This window comes from Tiliqua scincoides, chromosome 4 (genome assembly GCF_035046505.1).
Source record: "Tiliqua scincoides isolate rTilSci1 chromosome 4, rTilSci1.hap2, whole genome shotgun sequence".
Classification (NCBI taxonomy): Eukaryota; Metazoa; Chordata; class Lepidosauria; order Squamata; family Scincidae; genus Tiliqua; species Tiliqua scincoides.
The window spans coordinates 36,493,003-36,511,896 of record NC_089824.1 but is presented as its reverse complement, the minus strand read 5'-3'; the positions used below and the strand labels follow the sequence as shown (position 1 = coordinate 36,511,896).

Genomic DNA, 18,894 nt, shown 5'->3' with positions numbered 1-18,894 from the left:
ATGTTGGGTTGTCTGCATTAGTTGGCTCCTTCATCAGTCTCCCTAGACACCACACTGGCATTTTCCAAGTACAGTTTGACTTTTGTTATTTAGTAAATTAATTCAGGACAGTACCTTAACATCAAAATTATGTGACTCCCTTTTGCTTTTGCAGCCGGCAGACCTAGAAGAAGGCTTTGTCTTGGAGTTAATCCAGAGGAGTTCCGAGATCATCATCATGAGGCATGCAGCAGAGGAATGGCTCAGAGTCACTGCTTTGCTATTCATAGCTGAAGCAGTTTCTGCCATGGTCCTACAGAATTCAACGCTATGGGAGGAGCTGCTGGAGAAGTACATGAATGAAGATGGTGAATGGTGGACTGCCAAGCAAAGAGGGAAGAGGGCTATCACAGACAGTGATATGCAGAGCATCTTGGATCTTCATAATAAATTACGGGGTCAGGTGTACCCACAAGCTTCCAATATGGAATATATGGTAAGGATGTGTTGTTCATGGTTTCCAGGAAGAAAAAGATAATGATGAAATACTTTCTGTCTTCTTGTAGAAATATCACTTGTTCAACTCTTGCTTCTTTAGAACAGTGTTCTTCAACCTGTGAGGCATGACCTCAGTGTGGTCATGAAGCCTCATTTGGGAGGGAGGCTGTGGCAACCTTTCAAAGCCTGTGCAAGAGAGGACTTGGATCCAATCCAATAATGGTACGGCCTTATCAAAACTGAGTTCTTGATATAATTCTGCACAACCTTGGTGTCTTTCCCTGCAACTCCTGAGGCTGGCCCTGCTTACACTGCTACCTCACAAATGTGTTGCAAAGATGCAAGTGGTGGAGGGAAATGGGGCAGGATGAAGACGGGCTGGGTGTATCAGGTCCCAGGAAGGGGCTGGGATCAGTAGTGGGTTGTCGGTCTCATTATTTATTGGGGTTGTGGCATGAAAAAAGTTGAAGGCCACTGCTTTAAAATATCTGTTTATCTGTAAGTGAAGTTATGATATTAATTAAGTAGCATATCTTGTGGATTCAATAAGAAGTCCAGGTTTAAAAAAAAACAACCAACAAATTCAATGAATTTAAAATACACACAAATTCAATGAATTTGTAGAAATGATTCAACATGACATTATGCAAAATGATGGATTTTATCTTAAGTTTAATTAGTCATGCCAGAGGACCTTGGAGACAATAATGTCTTTAGTTATGCAACCCAAGGTTTTCATTCCAGTTTTAGTATATGTGCTGCTGAAGCAAGCACTACAACCCAAGGTTTTCAAGGACCTGTAAACTAAAGACATGATAGATACTAAGGATTAAGAACCTACAAGTCCCCATGTACTTCAGTGCGAAATGATGCTCAGGACGTTCAGGCCTTAAGAACCAGGCCTGTGCACTAGTGTGCCTAGTTCACAGGTCTTAAGAACCAGGTCTTCTCACTTCTCACTAGGCCACCAGTTAACCACTCCTCCTTTTCAAGGATGAGTTTACTGTGGAGAACTGGCAAGGAAGTGTTGTTGGAAGGGACAGCAAACCCATTTTGAATTGGGCCTGAACTTCAGAGGGACTTTGAACTCATCACACATTGTGCATGGGCTTCTGAACTATTTTGGAACTATGGTATTTTGTATTTCAGTTCCCGCATTTCCTTCTTTCGTTTCCACTGTTGCTTCTTCCAGTTATTTGTAAATACCTTGGAAGGAAGATAAAGGAGGCTCTGTGCACTTCAAACATCCTGTTTGTATAATACAAGTGGCATCATTTTGTGTAATACTGCTGGCCCCACAGTATCCATGGCAGATTTGTTCCAGGACCCTCCAGAAACTGAAACCCGTGGATGATTAAAACCATGGGTGTCTGCCCTGTAATGCTCTGACAGTGATGGGAGCTGTATTCCCGTCTCCTCTGGAGGATGTTCTGAGGGCTGGGAGGCTATGCACAGCCTCCCTGGCCCTGAGAAGGCCTTCTAAGGCCTTCAGGAAGCTTTAGAAGGTCACTTCCAGTTTATCTTAACAACTGGAAATGACCTTCTAGGGCCTCCCAAAGGCCTCAGAAGGCTGTGCATGGCCTCCTTGGGCCTCAGAACACCCTTCAGAAGTGACCAGAGCACAGCTCCGGTCACCTCTGGAGGGTCCATGTCAGACCCACCCTGTGAATAGTGAAATCCATGGGTTCCAAATCCTCAAATACAGCAGGTCCACTGTATTGTTTATTTTTCATTTCTTGTTAGCTACTTTAAAGATGTATAAAGAAAGAGGGATTTTAAATAATGATGTATATTTGTATCCTGTTGTGTAGCAGCTGAATTCCAAAAACAGGAATACAAGCTCTATAGATTGTCCCTTTGGGACAGGGAGCCATTAGGTGTTTGATTTTTTCTCTGTAAACCGCTTTGTGAACTTTAGTTGAAAAGCGGTATATAAATACTGTTAATAATAATAATAATAGGACAAGTGCTCTGTAGTACTGATTGACATAACACAATTAAACTCAAACGCCATGGTTCCAATTTAACCATCACCGCATCTGAGAGGAGCTGTTGTGTTGCATTCTAGGATATAATACATAACCTTACAGCTCAATCCCCCAAACCTGTGCCAGTACAGCCAGACCATACGACTTGCACTGTATCAAATGCAGGTTAGGAGTAGGCTGCAGGTCACCTTGGGAAATTTTTTCCCTTCCCTCAAGTTTTTCCCCTTCTCAGCCTGTCTCTGCACTGCTCTCTCCCATCCCCGCACCATCCAGGGATTGGATCCGGCATTGCCAGCTCTTGAGTTGGTTCAAACGTGGCTTATGGCACATTTGTGACACTTGAAGTCGGAGCAGGAAGGTCTGTGCCAGCTCAGGGCAGAGTTTGGATTGGCCTGTAAATGTATTATCTAAACGCCATACTGTGTGGTGTGCACATGGTGAGAATAGTGTGTGGTATAAGATTCTTCAGAGCCAAACTAAAGCTTTGTGGTGGCCATAGTATATTGGAAGTCATTGGCCTAGTCTTGAGTCTTATGTTACTGGAGCAGAGTGCAGGGTATTTCGCTGTATTCTGTCAAGTCCCACACTGCTTTAGTAATGTTTGTACAAAGAAACCATGTGGTTTGGCTGAATGACACAAGTCCTACCCACTGCAGAAACTTCCCTTGAATCCTAATTTGAGTGAGGCATGAGACATTTGGCAAGCATTTCAAAACTCAGATATTTTCTGCTTTGATATTTTAAAATTGGCATGTATATCCACCATGAATTCAAATGGCATTGTTTATACTTTTTTAGATACTTTAGGGTTAGTATATAGATTTTGTGGTGAAGTTCTGTTATTTTCACTTATTTCAGAAATCATTATTGCCTTTTTACAGCCTAGTTAATGCCTATAGCCTAGTTGTTTTTGGAGTAAATTTAAAGTTATTAACCCTTTTAAAAAGAAAAGAAAGCAGGGCAAATTGAAGTATCCAAGAGGTTGTGGACCACATCTGCTTTTCCCATAGTGCTGATGTGATGTCAGTCTAGGGCCCAATCCTATCCAACTTTCCAGCACCAGTTCAGCTGCAATGCAGTCCCTAGGTGAGGGACCAAATGTTCCTTTACCTTGTGACAGCTCCATAACTACCTTCCCACCACATGATGCAACACACACCCCATTGGCATGGCTACACCAGGGCTGGAAAGTTGATTAGGATTTGGCCCCTAGATGTCAGAAGTACCACAACTCACGTTGATCACTGTTAGTCCTTACACCAGTGGTTTTCAAACTTTTAGCACCAGGACCCACTTTTTAGAATGAGAATCTGTTAGGACCCACCGGAAGTGATACAGACAATTGCAGGCAGCTTCAAGGAGCATTACAGCCCAGTGCTAAACTGTACTGGCTCAGCCAGGCATCCAATGCAACTTACATGCATGCTGGAGGTTTCCTCATGGTAAGGGGATATTTTCCCCCTTACCCCAAGTAACACCCCAGCCCCCCCCATAGGGCTTCTCGGATCCATATCAGCAGTATAGCTGGGGCAAATCTGGGAAGCCTAACTGAGGGTTAGGATACAGTGGAGGAGGCTTCCATCATTCGCACCCCTTCCCAGGCCTGATCCTCCCCCATTCCTCTCTTCCCCACCCAAAAATGCTGCCTCCAAACCACTCCCACGCCACCCAGCATGAACTTATCTCTGCTGACAGTGTAAAGTCATGATCCAGCTGGCTCCCGAGTAGGCACAAAAGTGCTATAAAACCAGCATGGGGATGGTAGTGCTACGTCAAGTTACAGTCAGGATTGTGCTGTCAATTGTGCAGATTCATTGTATCTTTTTTGAGTGGTAATTCCTGTTTTCCTTCTTGAACAACTCTGGAAGTTGATGGGTGAAATCAAGTCTAACTTTTAGGGTGAGGCCTGGGCACATACCATTGGCTCATACCCCTGCAGAGTCCCATGGACTGTCTCATGAACCCACCTCCCACACTGTGGATGTCCGCTCTAACTCTGTCTGTTGCCGTTCCCCTCCATTGCCCAATTAACCACAGAGACAGTTAACCAGGCATCAGTGAAAATGTCAAACATCTCCTTTGCTGCTGTGTGTATGGGGAGGAGGCGAGTGTGTGATGTATGCACTTTGAAATAGAGGTGGGATCATACTGTTGGTGGCCCTCAAAATGCTTTCACTCAGAGCTAGTGAAACATTGGTGCCACTCTTGTGGGAGTACCTTTTTCTTCAATCAATTGTGATTCCATCCATAGCTGCTAATGCTTAGTTGGGAGTTCTATTATGAAGGCTCATTCTTGGAAGCCATAACCATCATTTCAAAATACCAGGTAGTGTACACGGCTGTGTCCTAAGAAAGTTAGTTGTGACTAAGCATAATTGAAATCAATGAGGCTGGTTAACTGTGACTATCTTGAACCTATTAGTTTTAATAGAATTTAGTCATGATGGGCATCCCAATCCTGAGCTGGCTTGTGCCAGCAGGATGGGCACACAAACTGTCACAAACATGCTGTAAGGCACAGTGCAGCAATGTGGAGGATCCTGGTGCTGGTGGAAAGACCTGCACTGGCCTGTTGTTGCCAGAGGCCAGTGCCCACTGGAACAGGCAAGCGCTTGGCAGGCTGGTAGAGGATTGGGGGGATGAGTGAATCAGATCCTGGGGAAAGGTGGGAATGGTAGCAGTGGCTACCACTGTATCCTAGGCCTAAGTCCCCAACACTGGACTTTTCAGACTTCTGCCAGTGCAAACCAGAGTAATCCCATAGACTTCTGGGGCTTCTAGTCCCTCTAGTCCCGTGGTGGGTGCAGCTGAGGCTGCGTTGGTGCTGCTGCATCACAGTGTGGGACTTTGGTTAGGATTGGACTGTAACTTCTTTGAGAAACAATCCATAAAGTCTGTCTTAAGATACCAGGTTATTCAATGATTTGTGAATGTGAAAAATCATAAACATACTAGCCACTGGCTTCAAGAACAGCAATCCTGTGTCTGTAAACAGGACTGCACTTGTGGCTCAATTTTTACAGGACACTACACCGCAATACTGTCCATTTCCTGAATGAAGTTTGTACAAGGTTATTCTGCCCAGCAAATGTAAAAGCTTTGATTGTAAGTTAAGTGGCAAACTTTCTTTTGAGAAATTTGGACTGAGCCTTTCTAACTAGGCTCTTTCCAGTGATATGGGTGGAGCTGTGTTACAAAGGGGCAGCATTACAGCACTGAACTTGTGAACTTTTCATCTAAGCTTACTCTTTTCAAGTATTTCCAATCTGCAGCAAGTAGACATACTTTCCAATGTATAAATGGAACAAGTGGATTAATTCCAGTTCCCACAAGACCCTCATTTCACTGAAGTGTCACAGTTGTATTTGTTCCCAGTTCTGTTTAATATAAATGCCTCTTGATGCAACAAGGAATTCCCTGGCTTCTGGCCATATACTACTGAAAATACTGTTTTGCAAGCAACTACTGTAACTGGAGGGAAACAATAATGCAGGATCTTTTAAACAGTTCTCTAGTGGCCTGGTTGTTGTTAGGGAGATGGAAGAGAAGTAATTGTAGAATAAACTAACTAAAATGCACCATTTTTTAATATTAGAATTACTTTATTTATAGACACCTGGCTTCAGTAGACTTGGTTACAACTATGCCTATGTAAATATAAGCTGTGTTTTATGTATTATTCCTAATTTAATTTGCTTCCTGAATTAAAATGTACAGAGTAATATTGTAATCTGTCCACTTTTAATAGTACTATGCGTGTTTGTCTTTTGTGCCTTAGTTCTGGTACTGGTACTGGTAAGTTCTGGTACTGGTAGTTCTGGTACTGGTAAGTGAAACATGAACAGAATGTTTCTCATTTTCAACATGTAGCTATCTGTGACTTGGATGGTAGCCCATGTAATTTTAAGAATGGGACTAGCCCTTGAAATATACAGGCTTTCATAACTTTTTCCATGCTTAATTTTGTTTTAAATTTGTACCGTGCTTCAAGAAATATCAAGTACAGTGGAGATGGATCTTGTATGAACCAATATTGTATACTGTATAGTAACAATTACCCTTGAAAATCCCTTAAATCAGTTGTGTTAAGGGGCTGTGTTGTATGAAAAATATTTATTGTATCTTTAAAAAGTAGAATCACACTGTGAGAGGCATGTGGGAACTGAGATTGACTGAGGGAATTCACATCTCTCATCTCACACACGCTCAGGGGCATGTGTTCACTGAGTGGAATGGCAGACAGAATCACACTATTTGAATTGTTTGCCCAGTGCAGATAGCTGGATTTGCCCAAGTTCAGTGCATATATATGATGTGACTCCACTGTACACACAATCTTGGCCTTGGTATATAAATTTATGTGTTCAGTTGCTATACAGTGCCATTCCATTTAGGAGATCAGAGGTTTTTATTTTACCCAGTTAACAAACCCTTGTGTTTAGTGGAATAAACTTTTGAATTGCTGATACTTTAACCTAGTTTTTGGTACTCATTCTGTGGTTTTCTGTTTCTCACCATAAATGAGTTGCAGAACCCATGTGTGATGGAAATTTTGTACCCCTGTGCCTTGCAAGGGAGTACTGTAGAGCTCTGGTTGCACTCTACTGGTTGTTTAATCTGGAAAAATTTCTCCAAAGTAAATAGTTTGTGAATGGCAACCAAGGCATACAAGGTTGTTGCTGACGTTCATTGTGGTGAATTCCAGTTACAGTAATGTTTCACCTCTTTCAAATGCATGCACACATGTATTTTTATGAAGAAGGGAGAAGTAGGGAAAGTGAACAGAGGCAAAGGAGGATGGTGTATGGAGGAAGTGAGTGACAAAGAGGAAAAAGTGCAATGGTTGATGTTAGGTGAGTGGTTTCATTCACACTTTTGTAACAACTCTTGAAACAAAGGAGGTGAAATTGAGGGGGTGGGGCCTGTGGTAAGGAGTTAGACAAAGGTGAGCAAAGACTGAAGCAGTCAAGCTAGTAAAGCAAAAAATGAAAGATACAAAGACAGAAAGAAACAAAGAAGGTTAGGATGTGATATTCGTATTATAATAGAAAATTGGATCGGGAAGTTAGGAGAAGGAAAGAGTATGTGTGGATGCCATGGGTGACTAAAAAGCAGAGATAGATCTGACTGTGAACAGAAACAAAAGGGCCAGAGAAAGGTGAGAGAAAATGAAGTACTGGAGAAAAATGCAGGACCACAGAATAAAGTGAAGTGGAGCTGAGCCTGGCACTTACCCCCTGATTAATCTATGGTCCATGTTTATGGCTCTGTTTCTATACACTTTCTCTTGAAAGACAAGGCCTGTAACGTAGAGGGACTGAAGAGGGCAGGAGCTGGTGACCTGATTTGAGAGCCAAGAGAAAGGTTCTGTACATGTTCCTGTTTAGTTTAAATCCTTGGCTTTTCAAGTTCTTTTTTCTCTTTTTGAATCTGCTTTCTTTTCTTCATCTCAGCCATACCAGTGGTTTTCAAAGACACTTACTGAACATAATTCATATTTCTTAAGTACAGAGTGATATTGTCTGTGGGATCATTTTAAGTAGTTGGTTTTCATAAGTGGCGCACTTAGCCAACAGCCTAGCTTGAGTTTTCAAAGTGAATATGCTTCCTCTCTGGCTTTCCACTTTCCTGCTCCACTTCAAAGCTTTGTGGAAGAGCTCCAGATTCTTTGCCTGCACCCAGAGGCTATTGACATGGCATCAAAGGACAGAGTGACGTCAGCTTATCCTCTTATTCTTTCTGGAGCTTTTCAGCAATGGGTTCTGCCTTTCGAAAGTGGCCAAGATAGCAAATAGGTAAGTCTTTACTGTGATACTCAGTGATGTAGTCAGAAAAACTTAGACACTGTAAAACCATAACTGTGAGAATGTCAAAACAGCAGTGGTGATTTAGACACAAGATTTTTTTTAAATTGAAAGTAGCGATGGTTTTTAAATATAGAAGCATTCTATTCTTTAACTTTCATAAAGAATTCTTTATCATTTATTTTCTGTTCAGTTATTTTAGCAAAAATAAATTATAATTTGCTAAATTAGCAAAAATAACTAGGATTGTAAACATTAACTAGGACATTAATAAGCTTTAGTCAAAGACAAGGTGAAGTGAAAACTTTGGATTGATGGGCCTTATGGTTTCTGTTGGTTATACAGGTCCAACCTATTTATACACAGATTTTTTATACACGGATTTGACTCAACAGGAATGGCCCCTGCAAATGAGAAGGAATGTACTGATCCCTGGAGAAGGGGAAAAATGCACCCCTTTAAAATCAGTTTAAAAAACTGAACAGTCCTTTAACAATAGTCTCTTTAATGAGAGAGGGGGAGAGAGAGAGAGAGAGAAAGAGAGAGAGAGAGAGAGAGAGAGAGAGAGAGAGAGGGCAGCTGGCTGACAATCCATCAGTCCTTCTCTCTCCAGCGGACCCCTCCCTTCCCCCTGAGCATGAAAGAAAGGTGATCATTTTGCATTGGTGAAGGCAGAGGCTGAGTGTAAGCTCTCAGCTCTGTGTAAGCTCTTGGAGGAGGACTGATGGATGGATTGTCTTCTTAATGACTCTTATCTTACATCACAAGGTCAGCAAGGCTGTTTTTAAACAACTGGAGCAAAGAAACTTTGTTTTTTAAATTGATTTGCTATAGTGCGTTTTTTGCCATCCACTTGAGTGCTTGGAACGGAACCCATGTGAATAATTAGTCTCAACCTGTAGATGCAAAGATTGACTCCATTCTATTTATTGCTTTATGGGTTTGCTGCCTCCCAAGTTTTACTTCTCTGGTTGAATTTGCAGAAATTCTTAAAATGGGTTCTAGTACTTGAGATTATATAATGATTGTTTCAGTTTTCATTTCATTTGTATCTTTTATTCTTCTGTTGCAAATGAGCGCATGCATGTTGATAAAACACTGCAGGAAAGGTGTGGATGGGATTAAATATACAATTGCATAAAGATTCATTTTCATAGTGTCAGTGGGATCAATAGGGTTGGCATCATCCAGTGCAGTAACTCATGGTGTCATCACGTGGACTTCCTCACGTGTGCCCATACATAATCCTTAGTAATTTTTTTTGTACTAATGCCAGCCTTGGCATGGAAACAGGTGTGCCAAAATGGCCAGAAGCACAGGGAAGAGCAGCAGCAGCATAGCATGAACTAGGAGGAACCCCCAAGGAAGTAAAGGAGGCTGCTTGGACCATCAGCTGTAGTAACGGCAACTGCTGCTAATGCCATTTGGGGAGTGCAAGAAAGAAAGCACATTTTCCTGGGAGAGAAGGAGAGAAGGCAAGGTGGTAGGAGCAATACTGTCTCCATTGGGGGATGCAGGCAAGGAAGAAGAGGCAAGGAGCACACCAGAAGCAGTGGTAAAGGCAGCTTCCACCTTCTTTGGGACCAGGCAAGGAGCAGTAGCAGCAACTCCCACGTTCCAAGTGCTGATATATAATCATCTTTTTCTTTGCATAGGATATCCATTTTTTGTATCTTTCTCTTTATTCATTGTAATTTTTCTTAAAGAATATGGTGGGTGTTTTAGAAAATACGTAAGTGCCGTGTTGTCCTGTGATGCTTATGTTGCCAGTCAACTCCTCATAGTTAGAATGAATACAGCATTCAAGCTTTATATCTTGCCACAGTAAATGTTTACTTTTTGTTGGTGCCAACTGTATGCATTACTGTCTTTCCTCTTAGCTCTTTTTAATTTGCTTGAGGTTTTTACACCTAGCTGTTCAAGGATACTCTTTCTCTTCTGGAATAGAACAAGAGTTCTGTGAAATGTTTGCCTGAAACGTGTTGAATACAGAGTAAACGTTTCATACATTTCAACGTGCAACAGCTGGTGACCCTGTTAAGGTTCAATTGTATTTGGTTGCCATGCTGAAAATGCATAGTCTTAAGCTGTTCTGGTAACGCTGCACTGATACCACAATGATGCCAGCGCGACAAGGACCAAATGCCAAGTCTGTCCTGTCAAAGCAACAGCCCTTCCTCGTAACAACCCCATTTTTTCCATGGAAACACCAACTCAACCTGTTATCCATGAAGTGGACTCCTGAAGGCAGTGAGTCATTGCTATGGCATTCATGTATCATCACCATGAAGTAGATGTGCCATCCATGTGATATCCATGTGTCATAAGTGTGATTGATATCTGAAACCTTATGCACACCTTTTCTTACTGAAATTTTTTCTTCATCTCTATAACAAAGTTTACAGATATATTCATCTCTGTGACTGGTGATATTTAATCCCTGTTTCCGCATAAACTAGAACCCGATGATGTATCCCATATAAATATATAGCTTCCCATTAGACAGGTTCATATTAGCTGAGTGATTAATGTTGAGCAGCCTTTAACTTTAAAGATTCATACAGGTCCAGCCTATTTTTACATGGATTTGACTCAGCAGAAATGGCCCCTGCAAATGAGAGAGAATGTACTGATCCCTGGAGAAGGGGAAAAATGCACCCCTTTAAAATCAGTTTAAAAAACTGAACAAGCATTTAACAACAGCTTCCTTAATGAGAGAGAGAGAGAGGGCAGCAGGCTAACAATCCATCAATCCTTCTCTCTCCTGTGGACCCCTCCCTTCCCCCAGCACTTGAAAGAAAGATGATCATTTTGCATTGGTGAAGGGGGGGGTGCTGAGTGAAGTGCTGATGGATTGTCTTCTTAATGACTCTTTTGTATTGGCAACCTTCAGTCTCGAAAGACTATGGTATCGCGCTCTGAAAGGTGGTTCTGGCACAGCGTCTAGTGTGGCTGAAAAGGCCAATCCGGGAGTGACAATCCCTTCCACACCGGGAGCAAGTGCAGTCTGTCCCTGGTCTGTCTCCCTGGCTATGGGCCTTCCTTCTTTGCCTCTTAGCCTCAGACTGTTGGCAAAGTGTCTCTTCAAACTGGGAAAGGCCATGCTGCACAGCCTGCCTCCAAGCGGGCCGCTCAGAGGCCAGGGTTTCCCACTTGTTGAGGTCCATCCCTAAGGCCTTCAGATCCCTCTTGCAGATGTCCTTGTATCGCAGCTGTGGTCTACCTGTAGGGCGCTTTCCTTGCACGAGTTCTCCATAGAGGAGATCCTTTGGGATCCGGCCATCATCCATTCTCACGACATGACCAAGCCAACGCAGGCGTCTCTGTTTTAGCAGTGAATACATGCTAGGGATTCCAGCACGTTATCTTAGAGTCAAAAGGTCAGCAAGGCTGTTTTTCAATCACTGGAGCAAAGAAACTGTTTTTTAAATTGATTTGCTATAGTGTGTTTTTTTAATCCATGTGAGTGTTTGGAATTAGTCTCAACCTGTATTTGCTTCAGTTTTATATAGAGTTCTCTTTCTATAATTTCTCCAATGTCATTCCATCTAAATATGTTACTGGTAGCACACCTGAAGCCTTCCTTTACTCCACTTGTGCCCTCCTGAAAATAAGTTTAATTGAGAAGGTAACTGGTGGAAGTGCACTGAGCCATTGGATGAATTGGCACTAAGAGAACAAATGCCTTATTTACCAACCTCATGTGTGTTGCATGCTTTTCAACTACAGCAGTGCCCTTTGCCAATAAATTAAAGGATGTAAACATTCTTCTGTCTGCATTTGAGATGTGAGGAGGATATTTTGTAATGTGGACACCACAGAAAAGAGAATGTTGTTCTCTTTGGCTGGAGATTTTTTTTTTTAAATGGAAGCCTTTCAGAAACTTCTTAAATATTCTATCCAACTACAACAGTTCCCTGAAGTGTATGTGTTCATTTGTCATGAACATCCACAATAAATGAAATGTTTCATTGAAGGCATTTTTTTTTTTGCACTTCTTTGGGCAGCTGCATTTCATCATTCTCTGCAGAAAATGGTTTCCTGTTAAAAATACACTTGATCACAAACATTGTCTTGCTTGCCTGAAGACACTAGTGACAGATTAACTAGATTAGATCTGGCAGTTAATCAGAGTTCATTTTTGAACTAGCTGGTTAAAGAAATTTATATTTTTGGGGTGAATGTATGAGGAGACAGATCTTCAAAATACTGTTAATAATTTTTCAGTGGGTAACCTGTGAAGTGTTTAGGGGTCAAAGACTGACCTGGTTTAAGTAATTGCTTAAGGGCGCAATCCTGCCCTTCACTTGGGCCAGCACAAGTTCCTTGTGCCGGCCCAGGAGGGTTGCAAATGTGCCATAAAGCATGTTTGTACCTCCTCAGGAGTCAGCCAGGCCAGCACGCAGAGGCAAGCCGGCCTGCAGAGGCTGGAACAAACCTCTGCGCTAAAGAAGGCACTGAGCCTTGTGTCGGCCCAGCTGGGTTGACAAAAGACTCTGACGTAGGTGGGGAGGGAGAAGGAAGGAAGTGGGAGGGAGGCGTTCCTGGGCAGGGGAGGGCAGGCAGTGGGCGGCCCGGGGGGCGGTGGGAGGCAGGACTGGGATCTGGCAATTATGCTGAATCCCAACCCCTGTTCCTGGGAGATAGGAGTGGCTTGAAGCCGCTCCACTCTCCTCGGACTTGCGCCACCTCAAGAGGAGCAAGGACGCCTTGCCCAGAGGTAAGGGGAAAAGTTTCCCCTTGCCTCTGACTGAGCCGCTTTTGGTCCCTATCCTGCGCTGGATTCGGCACAAGCCTCCAGGCTTGCCTGTTCCAGCGCAGGGTAGGATTGTGCCCTTGGTAACATAATTAACATGAAGTTGCTTTGGAGAAATAATTTGGGGAATACATAATTGAGCATTGGGCTGTTTGATTTTCATGTACTACAGAGAACTGTAGTGCTATAAAAAGTTAAAGAAAAGTTGAAATTAAAGCAAGGAAACAATACTGTATATGGAATGTTACAAACAGTTCACATAATTGCCGATCAAGGATCCTGAAAGATGTTTGCTAGAAATCTTAAAAAGAGGGCTCCTGGCATTCTATTGAGTAAGAAACCCAATACTGTATGTCAGTGGTTCTCACACATGTAGCAGCGGGACCCACTTTTTAGAATTAGAATCTGTTGAGACCCACTGGAAGTGATGTCATGACCGGAAGTGACATCATCAAGCAGGAAAATTTTTGACAATCCTACCCGCACTTATCCAATGGAGTAAGTCCCAATTACTATCATTGATAAAAGAATATACATGGTAGTTTGTTAAAAGTACAGGTCTGTAACATTTCTCCAAATGCAGTCACATGCCATGGTAGCATCAAGTCTAATATATTAAAAATAAAATATTGAAATGAATTGGAACCCACCTGAAATTGGCTTGCAACCCACCTAGTGGGTCCCAATCCACAATTTCAGAAACTCTGCTGTATGTAAAACTAATACAGGTGGAGCCTATTTATCCGTGTTAGTTCTGTTCCGTGACTTGGCGCAATTAACAAAAAACGCGTTGTGCTAAATTCCATAGAGCTACGCAAATACACTGCAGCCTGACACTTCCGGATGGAAGGAAACTAAAGCAGCTGTCATCAATCCCCTCCCCTCCGCTCTGTACTCAGCCCTCCCCGTTGCCAGCTGCCCTACTCAGAAGTAAGCCCCATTGTAGTCAATGGGGCTTACTCCCAGGAAAGTGTGGAGAGGATTGTAGGCTATATCTCATGTTTTACTTGGTGGAAATGCTTGCTTGTGTCCATGATAGCCTGCACCATGGGGGGGGGGGTTGCTTGTGTCAGTGATTGCCTGCACCATCTCAGTGGGGGGGGGGAATTTGGCAAACACTCCCTGGGTTTTTTTAAAGCAATCCCCTCTGTTGCTACCACACCTGCCGCTGTGAGAGAGAGAGAGAGAGAGAGAGAGAGAGAGAGAGCGCGCTCCACCTTGCTGCACTTGTTCTGGCTACAGAGATTTTTGCCCCCCCCCCTTCCCCTCTTCAGCCTCTGCTGGCTCAGGGGCTCCAGGAGCATTACTGTTCCTTTGCAAGGGGAACCTCTTTCAGGGCTCCAGGGCTATTTCCCTGCCTGGGTGAGGCAGAGCCTTTTTGCAGTGTTTTGGGCTGCCTGGAAATGGAGGGAGATGCAGGGAGAGCGCAGGGCAAAGGAGGCAAAGGTGTGTGCGACTTTTGGTTCCCCCACCCCATTTGCACTGAGACAAATCCACAGATTAAAAATATGTGGATAAATAGGCTGCACCTGTAGTTACAATAGAACAGCAGATTCAACATCACAAGATACTAAGTGAAACTTAACTGAAGATTCACTTAGGGCACAGTCCTGGCCCCGAGATAGACCAGTGCATGTCTCCTCCTCTGCACTGGCCCCAGAATGTCGAAAAAGTGCCTTAAGATGCTTCTGTGATGACTCAGGAGCTGGGAGGCCAGTGCACGAATATATGCCGGCCTCCAGTGCCATTGCGCTGGAGGAAAGGTGAGGCTGCGCCAGCCATATTGGGCCAATGCAGGGGTCTGGCGAGGCCGGATAGGAGACGTTCTAGGGTGGGGGAGGGCAGGTGGTGGGCAGGCCCATGGGTGGGCCGCAGCTGGGCAGGGGGTTGGGCCAGGATCTGGCACTTGTGCTGGATCCTAACCCTAGTCCCAGGCAACCTGGAGCAGCTCTGAGGTGGTAGGATCTGTGCCACTTCTTTAGGTGACATGGACCCAAGTAACCCTATTGTGGCTGCTGCGGAATTCCCTTGCCCCAGGCTGAGCCACTAGCAGCCCCAATCCCATGCTGAATACGGGACAGGCCAACCGGCCTCCTCATTCCAGAGTGGGTTAGAATTGGGCTGTTATGTCTAATATATATAATGGACTTTGTACACATGGAGCACAGATGAATACAGAATCCTGTCAAATATATGTTAGCTCACTATGGAAAGTGATTGTCCTATTTAGGTGTGTGTTTACATTATTGATTTTGCTATGCTTATTTATCTGCAGTGGGTGCTAATTGGAGTGGGTGACATCCATACTGCTTCACCTACTTAGGGGCTGTATTTGTGAGTATACACACAGGTGTCACAGTACCATTTCTTGCATTGCATAGGAAGAAGTAGAATTAAGGGCTCACAACCAGAGACACCAAACAGAATGGTTGGTGTGTGGCAGTACCCTTTCCTTAAAATTTGTTTGAGAAAGCACACTGATCTCTTCCCCCCCCCCCTCCAAAGTCAGCCTTAATTGAAGTTAGGAGGGAATCTCCCTCTGGGTATGTTTTCCCATTGTTTGCAAAATATCACTTGGCTGCTATGCTCTCTGAGCACTATTTTGTGATATTCCTGTTATTTGCTTGTGCATACAGTGATCTGGAATGTATAAATACAGTCAGGCCTCGTTATCCTCAGACTCCCTTCTGGTGGATTTGCTTATCCACAGCAATAAATGTGTAACCTTTGTTGCCATTTGTGTGGTCTCTTTGCGTCCATTTGCTCCCATTTGCAGTAACCAAAATAAGTCTGGGAGATCCCAGGCAGTTCTCCTGGCTTCTGCTGTCTTGCAGCTTAACAAGTTGCAGTTAAGTGCTAAGTGCTAATTGAATTGTTAACTAGTGTTATGCTGATTCAACAATAATTTCAACTATTGCAGCAACAGGTAATAATAATAATAATAATACAGGTATTTCTATACCGCCTTCCTTGGTCGTCAGATTTCTCCTCAGACTTTATTCAAGGCGGTTTACATAGGCAGGCTATTTAAATCCCCGTAGGGATTTTTACAGTTGAAAGAAGGTTCTATCTTTCAAGAACCACAACATTTCAGATGTTTCTTTCTGATCTGGTTTCACATTCTGGCCTCCATCCTCCCATGCTCAGAGCAGATGGAATAACTCGGTTCAGCTTGTCAGCTGCTTCAAGGTCGCACAGTGCCAGTGGCCTCGAACTGGCGACCTCCGGATGTTATCTTCAGGCAAACAGAGGCTCTACCCTCTAGACCAGACCTCCTCTAGACTACCTTCATTAGGTAGTGCTAATGAAAATGTTTTACCATGATGTTGATGTCTATCACCCAGCTCAAAGTGTTCAAGGTAAAATTCAAGTTCATATAGTGTATAGCAAAGAGGGTCTGCAGGAAGCTAACTCCATTTTCCCCATAGGATCAATGATTGAGTAACCTGCTGTTTCTAGGAACCTAACCCCAGTGGTTAATGAGAATTGACTGTAGATGGATAGAGTCTGGTGTCCTTCCATGAAGCAAAGGGTTTGGCTAGATGACTGTTTAATTCCATGTAACTTCATGAGTAGAAAGTAGGATGTGTCATACTTTTTCTAAAAACAATTGTTTCTAACAAGAAATCATTTTACAAAAAACAAGATTTTCCTTTTATAAGCTTAAAGCCTATTACACTGAGAACAATTTTTGTGTCTTCTCTTCCTCCTCACCCCCCCCCCCCCTTTCAAACCTAGACTTGGGATGTAGAGCTGGAGAGATCAGCACAGTCTTGGGCTGAGACATGTCTATGGGAACATGGGCCTGCAAGTCTGCTTCCATCCATTGGACAAAACCTGGGAGCACATTGGGGAAGGTAAGTCAGTTCCACAGAGATCCACCCCTTTTCCCCACCCATGACACATCCTACCCCCCACTGCCAACTTACATGGGTCAGTGCAGCCCAGGCTTTATGGTGGTGGATGCACATAGCTGTTGATGCTTTACATCAGCAGCTCTGAATGGCCCAGCAGTGACACAATATTCATGCCATCACTGGGCTTTTTATGATGGTGAATCTAAAGTTCTGCTGTTATAGAGGGCCCATAGAATTGGGCTGCTAAGGTGATAGAATGTTTCTGTTTGTTGATAGCAGCAAATTAGCAGATAGCAGAATTACCTTTATGTTTTGTACTTGGAAGTGGACACATATTCAACCTGTTCTGCGCCAGTTACACTGGTTGCTTATGTGCTTCAGGACCCAATCCAAGATGCTGGTTTTAACCATTAAATTCCTTGCTTGGCATGGGACCCTTCTGCCTTTAGAGCTGTACAAGCCCACTCACCAGCTCAAGTTTAATGAAGTGGCCCTGCTGTACATCCTGTTTATATGACAGATTTGGATGAAGACAGCTATTGGCTGGGCTTTTTCAGTAATAGTTCCCAAACTTTGGAACCAACTTCCAGAAGCAGTTTGGAATATCTCATCACTGTTTTCTTTTTGGAAGGGTTGTTTTGCCAAGTCAATGAGAATGTTTGGCGTAATTGTGGTTTTAAGATGTGAATACTTTTTTTGTTTGTTTAGCTTTGTTGCAAACTGTTTTGGACTTTTCTAGAAAGAGGTACTATGAAGTTTTGGTAACACAAAATGTCTTTTCTTTTTATAGATATAGACCCCTAACATTCCATGTTCAAGCATGGTATGATGAAGTGAGAGACTTTAGTTATCCTTATCCTCAAGAATGCAACCCTTATTGCCCCTTTAGATGTTCTGGTCCTGTGTGCACTCATTATACACAGGTATGTATGTTTATTTACTAGTAAGCATGTAGTCATCACGTTGCATGGGAACTATTTTAGAGCAGTACAAGTCAAGACAGAAAATACAGAAGTCTAAATAAAAATAATTTGTTATGGAGTATTTCAAAATCTTTAAGGGCTGCTTCATACAACCATTTTGAAATGCCACTCTATGTATCTGTTGTATTTTTCTGGTATATATGGAATGTGTGCAAGCTGAACCTGCTGTATGAATTGGTGGCCATGAGTATATGGTGCTAGCACATATGCAGTAAATTGTATCACAAAATCCACACAGCCTATTGTTTATACAACAGTAGTCATATATATGCATGCAGCATTTGCTTTTTGCATGCAGCAGCTCATTCAAACAGTAGGCACAATATACAATTGAAATGTTTGGCCTGCTCACTCAACAAATTTTTCGGTATACTAGATCTGATCTGCCAGTGTGGTAAATGTTGGTAAATGTATGTCCCAATCCTATCTGGTAATGGTGCATAAGATGCAGGGCCACCAACACTTCCTACACACCTTCAAGAGATGAGGCTGGTTGAGAGGCATAAGGGGAAAATATTTAACAGACTTTCCTGGCTGCTGCATGTATCTTGAGGGCACTTCTCAGATCTATGCCAGCTCTGTTGCTGGCATAACTCTGAGGAGCTTGCTGTGGATGTGTCCGACCTATGATGGGATTTTGGGATCTGGGAGCCACTGGCTCCTCCGTGATCTGCCATGCTTTAATCCCTGCCTGTTTCCTTGCCCTCGGCTGGCAGAACCCTGCCAGCAGCCCACCTGCATTATGTTGCTGGTGGTGTGCAACAGCTACTGTGCAACAGCCACCAGTGGGGGCCCTGTTGGTATGCCAGTGTAACTGGCCCATAGGATTGGGCTGTTAATGGGCGAATTGGTAAATTGTGTCTGGCCCCACTGTCAGACTTAGGGTGCAATCCTATCCTGCACTGGAACAGGCAAGGATATCCTGTATCCAGTGCAGCATAGGGGCCATAAGCAGCTTAGCCAGAGGCAAGGAGAAACTTTTTCCCTTACCCCTTGTTAAGGGCTGCTGGCCCCATTGGGTCTCCTCAG

At 43.3% G+C, this 18,894-nt stretch overlaps 1 protein-coding gene across 1 annotated transcript in view; it reads left to right on the top strand.

Moving 5' to 3' along the window:
- The first annotated feature begins 217 nt into the window (after positions 1-217).
- The window catches only part of CRISPLD1 (cysteine rich secretory protein LCCL domain containing 1), a 33,682-nt gene continuing 15,005 nt past the window's right edge, over positions 218-18,894 (top strand). Inside the window, exons 1-3 of the mRNA XM_066625066.1 lie at positions 218-475; positions 16,764-16,882; positions 17,673-17,805. Coding sequence (XP_066481163.1) covers positions 218-475; positions 16,764-16,882; positions 17,673-17,805 — 510 coding nt within the window. The remainder of the gene's footprint in view (positions 476-16,763; positions 16,883-17,672; positions 17,806-18,894) is intronic.